At 42.5% G+C, this 13,780-nt stretch overlaps 1 protein-coding gene across 1 annotated transcript in view; it reads right to left on the bottom strand.

The window, feature by feature from the left end:
• Window positions 1-9,736: 9,736 nt before the first annotated feature.
• SF3B2 (splicing factor 3b subunit 2) overlaps window positions 9,737-13,780 on the bottom strand; it is a gene marked incomplete in the record, with an annotated part of 1,007,319 nt that continues 1,003,275 nt past the window's right edge. The window contains 1 exon segment of the mRNA XM_044075829.1: window positions 9,737-10,323. Coding sequence (XP_043931764.1) covers window positions 10,252-10,323 — 72 coding nt within the window.

Below are 13,780 nucleotides of genomic sequence, written 5' to 3'. Positions count from 1 at the left end.
GGGCGAGTTTTCCTCCTAGGGATGCAAGCACTTGGGCAAGGCTGGGAAGGATAATTGGAAAGTCATTGTGAACTTTTTCCATAAGGGGGTGGCTTACCACTCCCTGTTTTTGAGGTGGGAACACTCCATTGTTTAGATCTCTGCATACCCTGAGACTGTAGTCTTGGTGGTCTGTTTCCCCTGGGTTTGGACTGAGAAGGCCTGGGATGGACTGGAAAGGACCAGTTTTTTTGAAGGCCAATTCCTACTGAATCTAGGTGGCTGCACCTGTAAGAAATCTTTGACAGTTTGCATAGATTTAGCTTTTTCTTCCATCTTTTTAAGAACTTCTGCTTTTGTGCCAAGCAAATGATCCTGATTTAATGGCGCATCTAGTAATTTTGCTTTGACATGGTCTGTCAAGACTTGTTCCTTCAGCCAAGCATGCCTTCTCAGTACAAACCCAGTGACAGCAGCCCTGCAAGATGCTTCTAAGGCATCAAACCCACACTGCAAAGTATGTTTACTAACTTGGTTTGCAGAATGCATTAAAACTCTTGTAAATCTTTATTTTCTGCACAATCTGGAAGTAACACCATTTTTTGTTTAATTAGTTCCAAAATATGTTGCTGGTACTTCAACATGTGAAGCTGGGAATTCAAAGCTCTGATGGCAAGAGCTGCAGATGTAAACACCCTTCTTACCCCATCTGTCTAAAGCTCTAGAATCCCTGTCTGAGGGGGGTAGGGTTTTTGGCTGTAGTAGCCTTAATGCCTTTAGGTCCCTGAGAAATGGTCCCTGGATCCGCAGTAGGATTCTTAGAGAGAAATTTGTGAGAGTCAGATACTCTGCTGTACCCGTCAGGTTTTCTAGGAGCTGGTGATAAAGTGTCAGGAGTAAGACTGGATTCCATGAAGACATCTACAATATCCAGGAGAGGGGCATAGCTAGAGGCCTGTGCTGAGGCAAATTTAAAAATTCCCCGAGTCTCTTTTTGGACTGAGGTCCTGGCATTCCCAACGGAAATGCTCTCTTAAGGGTATGCAAGGTTTCACCAAAAGAAAAATCCTCTGGAGGAGAGGCAGAGGGAATTGATTCCTCTGCATCTGAATCCTCACAGGTAGATCAGGGTATGTCCTGGTAATCAGAAGGGTCAGAGTCATCGGACTCCGGGTCTGTAGAATCGGAAGGAAATTCAAATCCTGTCTTTTAGCAGGGGAAGGCTGGCTTCCCCTAATTAGAATAATAAGGTAGTCAGCCATTCTAAGCATTTGTTTTTGTGGCATGAGAGCTTCAGCATGTGCTTTGGACGTCAGTTTTCTAGGCGTAGTGCAAACTCTGGGCCTGAGAAACTCGGTAGATTTAGCTAAAAATGAAGATGTCTGTTTAATAAGAATATTGGTAGGTCAGAATACACCCTCAAAAGCCGGTGCCTGTACAGGGGCTCCAGACCCATCCAAAGTAGCAACATCTGCAGGTTCCATAGTAGATGAAGCATCTCGCGGCATACCGGACTCCGAATGGGTCTCAGCAGAGGCCTGCAAATCTGTAGAAGTGGGCATCAGGGGCTGCAAAGGCACCTCACTGAGTATCTGCGGATCTGCGGACTGGCGACTAGCTTAACAGAAGTGCTGTCGACAGATTTTGACCTATACGGTCTGTCTCTGTCTTTGTGCTTTTCAGAAGATTGGTTGTCGGATGACTTACCAAAGCCATTTCGGAAAACGGAGAATGAGAGCGAAAGAATTTAGCTACAAAAATAGCCTGATGAATGATTCGAGAGTCAAACAAGGCACAACACCGAAAGTGAGGGATGTCGTGGTCTGGGCCTAAACAGGTGACGCAGTAAGAATGAAAATCTCTGTGAGGTATTTGCTTTCCACAGGTAAGACAATTGTTAATTTTTTCTGACATGGGTTAGAGCAAGAAAAAAGAATCTCCAACGGGGTACTTAGCTTTAGAAGACTTCAGGTTTGAAACACGAAAAACGAAAATTTCAGGTACCAGCCGACCGGCACTTGCAAACTGCTTCTGCTTCGGGCTCCTTCTCGGCAAGAATGACTGATGTAATGGCGTCGGCTGCATGTTTTATACCCCTGACGACCTGCCGTCATGGAAGAGGCTACAGCATCCGACTCAGAAACCCCAAGACTCTAGTATTTGGGCAGACTGAGGGCTACCTGCAGGCAGATAACCCAAGTGTGATGACTGCAACTGTGAAACACTAAGAACATACACTGACTCTGGTATTTGGGCCGGCCGAAGGCTACCACAGGAGGGATAACCCACAGGTGATTACTGCAACAGTGAAACATGAAGAACATATTGCCAGTCCACCCACACTGAGACATTATGATGTTCACAAGCCTGTAACACCTTCTTGTCATGCTTCAAAGTACAGCCTTGGCACAGCATGTCTTCAAGAAGGCATACCAGTAACCTTTGCATTGAGAACTTTAACCCAAACAGAGATGCAGTATACACAAAAAGGTAAAGATTTTGGTAGTAGTTTGAAGTTCAATGATAATTATGGCAGACCTATCCAAATAGGACTGATCACTAACCTCTAGTAACAATTTTGAAAAAAACAATGCATACAGTCCCAGCATGCCTGCAACACATGATGTTAAAACTGCAAAAGTACAATTTTAATATGGTCTATACAAAAAGCAAATATTTATACCTTGCACATGCTTTGTCACGAGTACCCAGACAAACAGAGCAACATGAAAATGAAAACGCAGACTGGTCATGGAAGTCAGAAATTTTTCGTCACTTCTTCACGAGCTCAGAAATCACACAGCTTCAGACTCAGTTCTCCAGAAGCTGAACAATGTTATCAGTCAAGGATGGCCAGTACAACAAACCAGTCTACCACTTGACATACAGCAGTATTTTCCTTACAGAGAGGAGCTCAGAATGGAAGATGGACTCATCATGAAAGGTCCTAAAGTGGTAATTCCTAATGCATTATAACAGGAATATCAAAATTTTGCATCGTTGTCACCCAGGTATGGATTCAACCAAAAGAAAGGGAAGAGGCATAGTATTTTGACCTTTTTCTCAAAAGTTAGAGAGAAGGAAACTCTAGCATGTTAAATTTGCAACAGCACAAAACCGCACCAACAAAAAGAACCACTTCAGCTAAACCAGATACCTGAATTGCCATGGTCAACTGTTGCTACTGATATTTTCAAATGGAATGATCAATATTTAGTGTTAGTAGACTCTTAATCAAAATGGTTTGAAACTGACCTTCTTCCTAACTTAACGTCCAGCACAGTCATTACTAAGTTGTAGACATTTTTCTGTCCATGGTAGTCCGCACAAAGTCATATCTGATAATGGTACACAGTTTACAAGTCAGCAGTTTACAAAATTTGCTGCATGGGACTCTGCCCATGTTACTATTACTCCTGAGTATCTAAAGTCCAATGGATTAGCTGAGCATGCAGTTCAAAGTGCGAAACGTTTGTTGGAGAAATCAGAGAGATGGTACCAATGTTTTCTTAACTTACTCGATCTCAGAAACATTCCTCCAGATAACTTGCTTGGCTCACCTGTTCAGAGATTAATGTCCAGACAGACTAGAACAACTCCACTGATCAGTACACAAATGTTAGTGCCAAATGCAAAGAACAGGATGGTTAAAAGTCAACTTTTGAAAAAACATTGTACTACAGTAAGTCCAGTAAACCTCTTAGACCATTAAGACAAGACGTTGTGAGAATACAAACATCTAAAGGATGCGACAGAGTGGTAATCATCAAGAAGACTTGTGAAGAACCAAGATCTTACATCATACAATCTGAAGGAATGGATTTCAGAAGGAATCAAAAAGCTGTTAGAACAGTGGGTCTCTCTGGACACCGTCACTGGGGAGTCGAAGTTGGGGACACCCAGGAGGTGGGAAGGACCTCAAGGGTGAGGGGGACACCCAGGGATTGGAAGGGCGAGGGTACAGGCCTCGACATTGAGCTCTCTCCGAGGGGTTGAGGGCTAGTCTCTGCAAAATGAGACATCTTCAGAGGACGGGGGGGGGCCTCCCAGACATCACCAGAGGAAGTCTGACGTGGATGGACTGTCAAGGTGTGTGTCTGTGGTTCCACTCTTCCTTGGGCTGTGTTTCTCTTGCCCAGGAGGGGCTTCAGAAGAGGATGCCATCCTCGGAGGGGGCTCAAAGGAGCAGGAAATTCCTGGTTTCGGCTCTCTGCGCTGAGGGATGGGGATTAGCTGGGAGGGCACCCTAGGGCACCATGAGGCGGGAGGACTGAGGGACTGGGCCCTCTGAGCTGTGGAGTAGGCTCAGGCTCAGGCAGAGCCCCCTGTCAGGCAGAGCCAGAGGTCCCCGGCGGGAGGCGAGGGTCCCGCTCCGAGCCGCTAGGAGGGCAGCCCGGCAGAACGGGGGACCAGGAGGCCAGCCTAGAGCGAAGGCCTGGCGGAGGAGAGGGGAGAGGGTGGGGACAACCACCTCCCGCCGGAAGAAAGCACCCAGATTCCTTCAAAGAAAGAAGACAAGGGAAAGAGGACAGCCGGTCTCGGCTGTGGCCGGCTCTCATCGCATCACGCGCTCTCGGCAACTCAAGAGCTCGAAAGAGGAAGGAGGAAGGAAATGTTGCGATGGCGGGGGGCAGGGCACTGCTGATGAGGCTCTGCCTGCAAATCTGGGCCAGGTCGGACCTGTAGGTCTCTATCCGTCCTCACCTCACGCCCCCCGAAGGTCGACAGCCGATTTGACGGGGAGGTGAGACCTTTGGGGAACAGCAGACAGCCAGGGAGCTGGAGCCGATATGCGGGCAAGGATCCTGAGCCACTGACCCTGTCCTGGTTGTCGGCTCGAAGGTGGTGCCGCGATAACGGAGATAACCTATAATACCGGGCCCCGGCGGCCCGAGAAACTGTGGAGCGAGACTTATCGGCTATCTCGGCGATAAGGCGATAAAGGCAAGACCTGGAAGACCCGGGCCTACGGCTGCAGTGCGAACCCGAGAACCTGGAAGTAGATGGGGCTCCCTTAGACAAGGACGCCTCTTGGAACACAGCAGTAATCCTAAGGATAATTTATTTATTCTTTCTGCAGGGACCTGGGCTGGGTGACCATGGCACACAGCACAGGAGTCCTGCAGGGTCTAAACAGACACAGAGAGAGACAAGAGAAAGTGAGCGTCCTGTCAGAGACATTTTCGACAGCAGCCGCATCACTTCTTCTTGAATCAAGACCTTTTAGACATAGACATTTTGTCTGAACAGGTGTAACACAAACACACACACACACAATACCTACTGTTAATACAATAAAATATAAATAAACTAGTAATTAACTAAACAACAAACTACTATAACAACACACACCCACACACACTAGGGGAAGGAGGCCTCCAGGGGAAAAACCAAAGGTTCTTTGGGAAAAGAAAAGAAAAGGAATAATTTTTTTTTTTAGGGAATAATAACCTAATAAAAAATAAAAAATTAAAAATTAAATTAAAGGGGTTTTAAAGACTAATTTTTCACAAGAAAATAGTACTCACCAGGAACGGTAGAAACAACCAACCTCGAAGCTGCGGCGGAAGCAGATCTGAGGTAACCTCTAAGCCTAGCATTGTGGGATATAGGCCTCGAGCCAGTGGAACCAACTCGAAGCTTTTTTAGTGTGGCAGTGAGAGAGGGTGGGTCGTCGAACCATCCAGCGAATGAAAGCGGAGGATAGACACTTAACATCGTATATTACCAGTCTCTGAACCAGTGACTCATCAGATTGCCTGTGCCAGAGACTCCTTCTCAGAGCTACTCTACACTTGTTCGAATTTCAGGGGACAAGTGTACTTTCCTACAAGTAATCCTGATGTAACCCCTCAAGTTCCAACTGAGAAAGAAGCCCAAGAGATGGTCTCTTGCTAAACCCAATCAACATTTTTATGTGACCACATCAGGTAGTATTTCCAGACCCAATATGTAATACACAGAGACTTGGACTCTAGTTTAAGATTTGTTAAATGTTGTTGTGATATCTACCATCTTACCTCTCAACCTGGAGACATCAAAAATCTGGACAAAGGCTCATGAAAAACAGGTACAAATCTGTATGCTGATTAACAAAATGTGGATACATAATTAGACAACCCCACCCACTCCAATGGAATTGTGGGATACCAACTTTCAAACACAAACTGAAGAACAGACAACCAAAATATTGGCCCCAAAGTCAGAAACTGTAGTAAATGGTAACCAATTTTTTTTGAAATGTGTAGCAATGATGTTTGTTCACTGGGAAGGGAGAAGATAATGAATGTTAGGATTTTGTTTTTAGTGACATGCAGTATGTGGGTTTTGTAGTAAAAGTAGAGCATTTAATGGTAGGCAATATTCTAATCTTAGCAAAAAATTATAGTTTGCTAGGACCTCCAAAAGTCATTCTCCATGGCCTACTGATCAGTGGTGTAGCTAAGAGTTTGTGCCAGCTGGGGCAGAGTTTGACACCCCCCTCACAAAATCATGGTTGAATGGGGCCACCCCATACACAGCCCTCCCCCTTGCAGCCATTCTACTGTCCCATTACTTGGCTATTTCACTCCATCTGCCATAAACTTGCTGTAATGTGCATACTGCTTTACTTCTGCAATGATTACTTGGATTTCATTTAAAACTTATTTTACATTTTATAGCGGACACACTAATAGACATCTGCTAAACAAAGCAATACAGTCTCACACTGAATAAAGACTTAGCATTAAAACTTCTCTGCCCTTGAATCTCAGATTCATTGAAACCCAAATTCACAGAAAATGCATCTTGCCAGTGGTTGATAAAGATTACGTTTGGGATGTTTTTCAAATCACAGGCCCCTTGCACATGAAACATACACATGTTTTTTGATACACCTTCCTGACAGTATTAAATCACATTCCTTGTATAATACAGCATACTTGTTAGAGTGCAATTTAAATTTATTGTTTTGAACATTTTTTCAGTACGCAATGAAACAAAATGCATGAACCAATAATGACAAAACTGCCCAATTCAGAACATTTCCATCATAAGTCTACTCAAAAGTCTACAATCCACCAGTATAAGTAAATATGCACAATCTCTGCAGAAGTAAAAGTCAAATAATTCCACATTAAAAAGATAGACTGTAACTAATGAAGAGGTTGTTACTGGCAAGCAACTTTATATTTCATTGTTTCATCTACAAATAAAGTGCCTGTTGCCCTTGAGGAATAAATTGCCTATATTACTTTACAAAAATGATAAGCTAGTAATATTGCAATAGGAAATGGATGGCAAACTGATAACAGGTTCATAGTTACTAGGTATCTCCTCCAAAGGAGAACATTCACAGGACTGCAGGATCCATCCCCTTTAAAAGTAGGGCACAGTACAGTATCAACAATCCATCTACATACTCCGGGAGTAGAACCCACAGCCTTTTGCATCAAAAGCAAGTATTCTATCTGTTGTGCTAATAACAACACAGACAGACTTGGCATAAGCAGCACTAAACTTCTCTCCCCTGAAGAGCTATGCAGCACAAGAAATCTGGGAAAAGTCAAAATGTATTGGGGGGGGGGGGCAAAGGCCCAAAACCAGGGACACATTTTAAACATTGTTTGTATAATTTTAGAAAAGTTGCTAGAATAAAAAGTTTTGCTTTACCATGTGTTTCCTGAAAGATAGGCAGACAAACTTAAATGGCTGTTATTATTTACTGAATTCAGTTCTCACTGATTTGCCAGAGAACCACAAATTTTAAGAGGAACAGACCACAATACCTCTCAACCTGTTATCTCAGGAAATCTGGGAAAATCAAAAATAATTGGTAGACAAATGCTCAAAAATAGGGCAGATTTTAAATATCATTCTTGGAAATTTGATAGAACAGGTTTGCATTAACTTTCGTTTTTCTGAATGATGCAAAGCTTCAGACTGAAACATCTGTCACTATTTGTGACGTCAGTCCTTAGTGAGTAGCTAGAAAATTTTGAGGAACAGACCAAAATATAGAAGAAAAAAATCTGGACATCTGCAAAAATCTGGACAGTTGAGAGGTATGTAAAGACCATATGAGTCAGATATTCTTTAAAACTTAACTCCTTGAACTACAAGTGGTGGTGGTATGGGTACAGGATTTAGGCTGTTGCTACCTGTACTTAAGGTACAGGGTTCGAGACACACACACACACTTCAGCAAAAGCAGGTCTCGTTTCAAATGCAGACTTGTTCCAGCAAAAGTAGGTCTTGTTTCAATTCAGCCAAAGCAAGTCTCATTTCAAACACAACTTGTTTCAGCACATCTCTGCATAAAGCAGCTCTCGTTCCAGCATGTTAACATATTAACATAAAATATCTCTGCAGCAGAATACAAAGCAGCTATATAGCTCTTGTACCTCCAGCGGACTGCAAATACTATTGTTTCAAACACACAGCTTCACAATATAAAATAACTGTTTCAGCATATCTGCAACAGCAGAAAGCAGCTCTCATTTCAGCATGTAAACATAACATAAGCAGCCCAAGCATATCTCTGCAGCAGAATACAGAGCAGCAAATAAATACATAAATAAAGCTTCTTTCGGATGGACTACAACAGCTAAACACACACAGCAGCTTCTCTCAATACATAAAGCTCGTCTCGGACATAAAATAAGCAGCTCTCATTTCAGAGCCCACCTCAAGCATAATAAAAAAACAAAATAAGAAAGAAAACCTTGGATATACTGTTTACCTTACGTGGATGGGAGTCTGCGGAAGATGTACTCTGAATAAGAAGAGGAAAAACCTGTGGAGCTCTTGACTGCTGCAGTTTAAATTTAAGTAGTAACAAATAGCAGCTGTCTTGTGAAGCTGATGTCATCGTGCGTGATAATGTCAGGATCAAAAACAAACCCGGGAAATTAAAGGGGCCAATCGAGAATTCGTGGCACCCCAATATTTTGCCCTCAAAACCAGTATTTCCAGAGGAATTTGGTATGGCTGAGAGGTGTCTACCATGTAAAATGTGTCGCTCTCCTATTGCATGTCGAACAATTTAAAGAGGGAGGATGCACCTCAGTGTGTATACTGAACCTTGTCAGTCACTGTGGCTAAACAGCATGTGCACATAACTTACTGAGCATGTGCAAGTTCAGTGCCATTATGTATAGTCAAACGGAGTGAATGCAGGCATGAATGGAGATGCACATGCGAGTGTGTTTGAAGTAGCGAGTAAGTCAGTTAGCTTAAGTATATGTTCTGGTTACAATTCCTGATGTATTTATGTACAATAAATATCTTGAACCCATTACAATGCTTTATCGTCTCTTTTGAATACATGAGGCAAGCAACATGACATACTTATCTGCCATCTCTGGCCTCAGGCCAAACCGAAGGACGGAGACAAATGAAATGCTCAAGATGATTACCATACTCTGACAAGAAAGACCTGGTAGGTAGTGTCTGAAACCACTTTATACCACCTTTGTCCTTACATCAGTAGGGAAGGAGGTCCAATTAGCCTGACACAGAAAAAAAGGAATAAACTGGATCTGTTAAAAGTTGTGCAGGTATTAAGAAGTTGAAGTACTTGCATAATATCTTCATTAAATGTGCATTAGTTTGTAATTATAGTGACGCTTAACACCTCCCATCACTCTAACTGAATAGAGACTGAGAACCCAAGACAAAATGGAAACGACAAATACTTAGCTGGAACTGCTGTAATTTTTCATGGTAGTACTCCACTGTAGCATTACCTAATCACATAACTACAATGCTATGCTAATAAAGGGATACACAAATTATTTTATTTCTGAAAGCAACTGTAGACATCTTATTACATCTGTACACTTCACAGAGCTTGCTTTTGGTCAGCAGAGGGAAGACAAACTTTAGTGCCAAAGACATTGTTTACATTTATAGCACTAACATCCTTTTTAAAGCAACACTTGATCACCATTTCAACTAATACTGTAAGACATACTGTACACACTAAATTTAATAACTGGAATAAAAAGTGACATGCCATAAACAGTTTTTGACCCCCTGTGGAATTTTATTTACAGATGAAAAATCAATTAAACGGATCTTTTTGGCCACTGAACTTAAAAGTACATCATTCACATCCAAAAGGTTTCTGCAACAAATTTTAGGGAATATTAATACATTAAAATGTCTTTCTGTTAAATAATAAAGCTCAGCACAGATGTCATGTTTTATTAAAACAGACAAAATACCAGTACTACAAGCACCTTGTACCTAGTACAAAGGTGCACAAGACTGCTCTTTAATGCAGAATGTCTAGAATTTGAACTCTTTGTATTTCTTGCCACCACTTCTGGTATCCTGGGGCTGTGCTTTCCTCTTCTTTTGCTAGGGAAAGAAAACAAATTCTAATTTTAATACACAAAGCTACACTAAATGCAACAGATACAAATTATAATTGAGTATTTTTTTTGTGTACAGACTAAACCAAAGGTTTCACTTTGAGATTTTTTTTTTCAGTAGCAAACACCACAAACTGAACAGATGTACTATTAAAGTACTTCAAATGAGGCAGAATGCAACTATACAAAGAATTAAAACAAAGTGGTTAACTTCTCTTGATATATGATAACTGTGTAAAACACTGAAGGATTAAAGTATAACTTCTACAAAATTGACAATGATATTTTAACCAGTATTAAAATAAGCTTACTACTTTGTACCTTTCAATTTGTTTTACTGAAATACATCACCAGTTAAATGAAGTAACTATACTTACTATTTTAGAGCATCATTGCTGCCAAGGCAGAACAATTACAAATTTGTAATTTACGGACAAGCTAATGCTTTAGAGAGAGAAAACTGTATGATGTTTAATAGTTTAATACAGTGCACTCACAGGTCAGAAATAAATGCAAATAAATAGTTTCATAGGTGTGTACTAGGCTAATGACCCTGGAGCCTTTACAAGCCTAGCCCATAGAAGTGCCCTGGCATTGTGTCGCCCGATGTTCATTCCCAGTGCCTCTATCGAGTAGAGCCACTAGAGTGATCCCTGGGGTGAACTTTCTATTTCCCATCCACTCATCAAATTTCTCTTGAAGAGGGCCAGTGAGGTGCGCTGCTTGACATGTATGGGAAGTCTATTCCAGAGCATGGACAGTCTCTGGGTTATGAATCTGCTCCTCCAGCATGTTCTGTTGATTGTGGTAATGAGGTTGAGGTCTCTGGAACATGTGGTGCAGAGGGATTGGGATTTCTTTAGATGTAGCATTTCTAACAGAGCTGGGACAGACATGGCTTTGTAAGTCAGGCAGAGATTGCCTCTTAGTAAACAATATGAGATAGAATAGCTGGAGTTTTTTTGAGTCTGTCCTTGTAGGACATGTGTTTAAGGCCTAGGATCCTCTTTGTGAAGTACTTTTGTGGCCTTTCCAGCAGTTACGTGTCCAGTAGTGAGGTACATGCCAAACGGAGAGTTACACTTGATGAATGGCCTAATGAGGGAAGAGTAGAGAGAGAGGATGACCTCTTTCATCCTGGATGCAAAACCCTTGGTAATGAGATAAGTCACACAGAAGGACTTTCTGATGACAGTGGCAATGTGGTGGTTGAAGGAGAGGTGGCTATCAAACTGTGTCCCCAGATCTCTTATAACACCTTCAGTGTTCAGTGGGCTCCCATCGATGTGGTAATTAGTGGGAACTGAGTTTTCCCAAAGGGGATGACTATGCATTTTTTGGCATTAAGCTTAAGGCCATGGCTTCGACACCAGTCACTGGTCTCAGTGAAGCTTTTCTGTATGATGTCTACATCACTTGGGGAGTAAATAATGGCTCCCACCTTGCAGTCATTTGTGAACTTGGTCAGCCAGAGTCGCTCCGTGTTGGCCTGGACTTCTGATAAGTAGAAGCCAAACAGGAGATGACCCAGGACCGATCCCTGTGGGACTCCACTTGTGACTGGTTGGCAGTCCGACTTGGTGTCCCCTACTCTCACACTGTGGGTTCCATCTGTGAGCCAATTTGCAACCCACCTAATGATATAGGGGTTGATGCCTAGTGTGGCGAGTTTATCAATAATTCCTGACTGAGTAGTAGTATCAAAGGCCTTGGCCAGATCGAGGTAGGCTGTAAGAACCACCTTGCCCTCATCCACAGCTATGGTGACTGATTCAATGAAGTCAACCAGGTTGAGCAGGCATGATCTACCTTTCCCAAAACCAAATTGCATGGGATCTAGAGTTTAGAGATTTCCTACATCCTTGTTAATTAGGTCCATGATGATGCGCTCCTACAGCCTTACATATCAGACTCGTCAGGCTAATGGGGCGATAATTCCCAGGGTCTGTAGTTGCTCCCCCTTTAGGGAGAGGGAGGATTGTAGCAGTGTGCCATTTGGTAGGGTCAAGGCTTGAGGTGAAGCTGTGACTGAACAGGGCACACAGATGTGGTGACAGTTCACTTTGTAATTCATGTAGAACACATCCAGGGATATTGTTGGGTCCCATGGAAGCTACATTCTTGGTCTTGGACAATGCAGCTTTAACCTGTGCTGCAGTAATGCTTGGTTGCCTGGCACTTCTCAGGTATTGTGATCAGTCCTTTAGGGGGGAGAGAGGGGTAAAGTTGGTACTGAATCTGTCAGCCAGTATGTTGGCAATATCTGTTGGCTCAGTATAGGAGGTTCCATTGTGCAGTAACTCAGAGCAAACCTGGGTATTGCCATGGAGATTCTTGATATAACTACAGAAGGCTTTGTGGTCGTTTTTAGTGTCTGATGTAATTCTGCCTTCATAGCTGGCTTTAGAGGTTTTGATGAAGGATCTCAAATTTTTGTTGAGGTTAATAAGGGAGTTTTTCCAGTCTTGGGACTTCACCTATTTCTGCAACAGTTTCTTCCTTCTGTTGTACAGTTCAACGGCAGGGGACCACCAGATTGGCTTCCTTTTTTTGCAGGAGAGCGTCTTGGTTCTGTTGGGTATGGCTAGTTCCACGCATTTAAGTACATGTTTGTACAGGGCACTGGTGTATGATTCGGCAGTCATGCATCTATTTTCCATTGAGATGGGTTCCATGATGGTAGCCACCTCTGTTTTTAGACAGCCCAAAGTCAGTTTTGGAGAAGTTTTTCATGGTGGTTACCTTTGCAGGGGTGTGTGGGTGAGATGTGGATTCCCATGGTGATTAGTTTGTGGTCGGATCTAACCAGGGAGGAACTACTGGTGTAGAGCAACGGTTGCCCATGTTTGTAATAACCAGGTCAAGGATGTTGCTTCTTCTAGTGGGGATAAGAATGAGCTGGGTCTGGGGAATTGGAATAGATGAATTCCAGGAAGCGCTGGGCCAGTGTATTGGTGCATGAGTAGTTTTCCCAGTTGATGGAGGGGTAAAGTCACCTATTATGAGTGTGTTGGGGTGAACCCTAATAGTTTCCAGGGTGCCTAGGAACATGGAGTGAGTCTTGGGACATGGTTGAACAGAACACTAATAGTAGTCGAAGTAGTGCCTTTTTGTATACTTATAATAATGATAGTACTGCAATAGAAAATACAATTTCTAGGTATTGGCCCATTTTATCTATGGACGATGACATCAACAAAATTATCCCGAAAACACCAAAGTTTGTAAGAAAAAGAAATAGTAACCTTAAGGACCTATTTGAGAAAGATCTTACAACTCTTGTACAAAAGAATGAATTACAGAAGGGCACTTTTAAATGTAAATCATGTAAATCAGTGTCCGTTTATGCTTAACAGTAAGGGAATATATTTGAAATCTAGAAAAATAAATATATCCTCACCAGGCCATTTTAATTGCAATACGAAAGGTGTTGTTTATCTTGG

Source organism: Protopterus annectens, chromosome 6.part1, assembly GCF_019279795.1.
Source record: "Protopterus annectens isolate FY-2018-M chromosome 6.part1, PAN1.0, whole genome shotgun sequence".
In the NCBI taxonomy this organism is placed as follows: Eukaryota; Metazoa; Chordata; order Ceratodontiformes; family Protopteridae; genus Protopterus; species Protopterus annectens.
The sequence above is the reverse complement of the archived record's forward strand: the minus strand, read 5'-3'. Positions and strand labels throughout refer to the sequence as shown.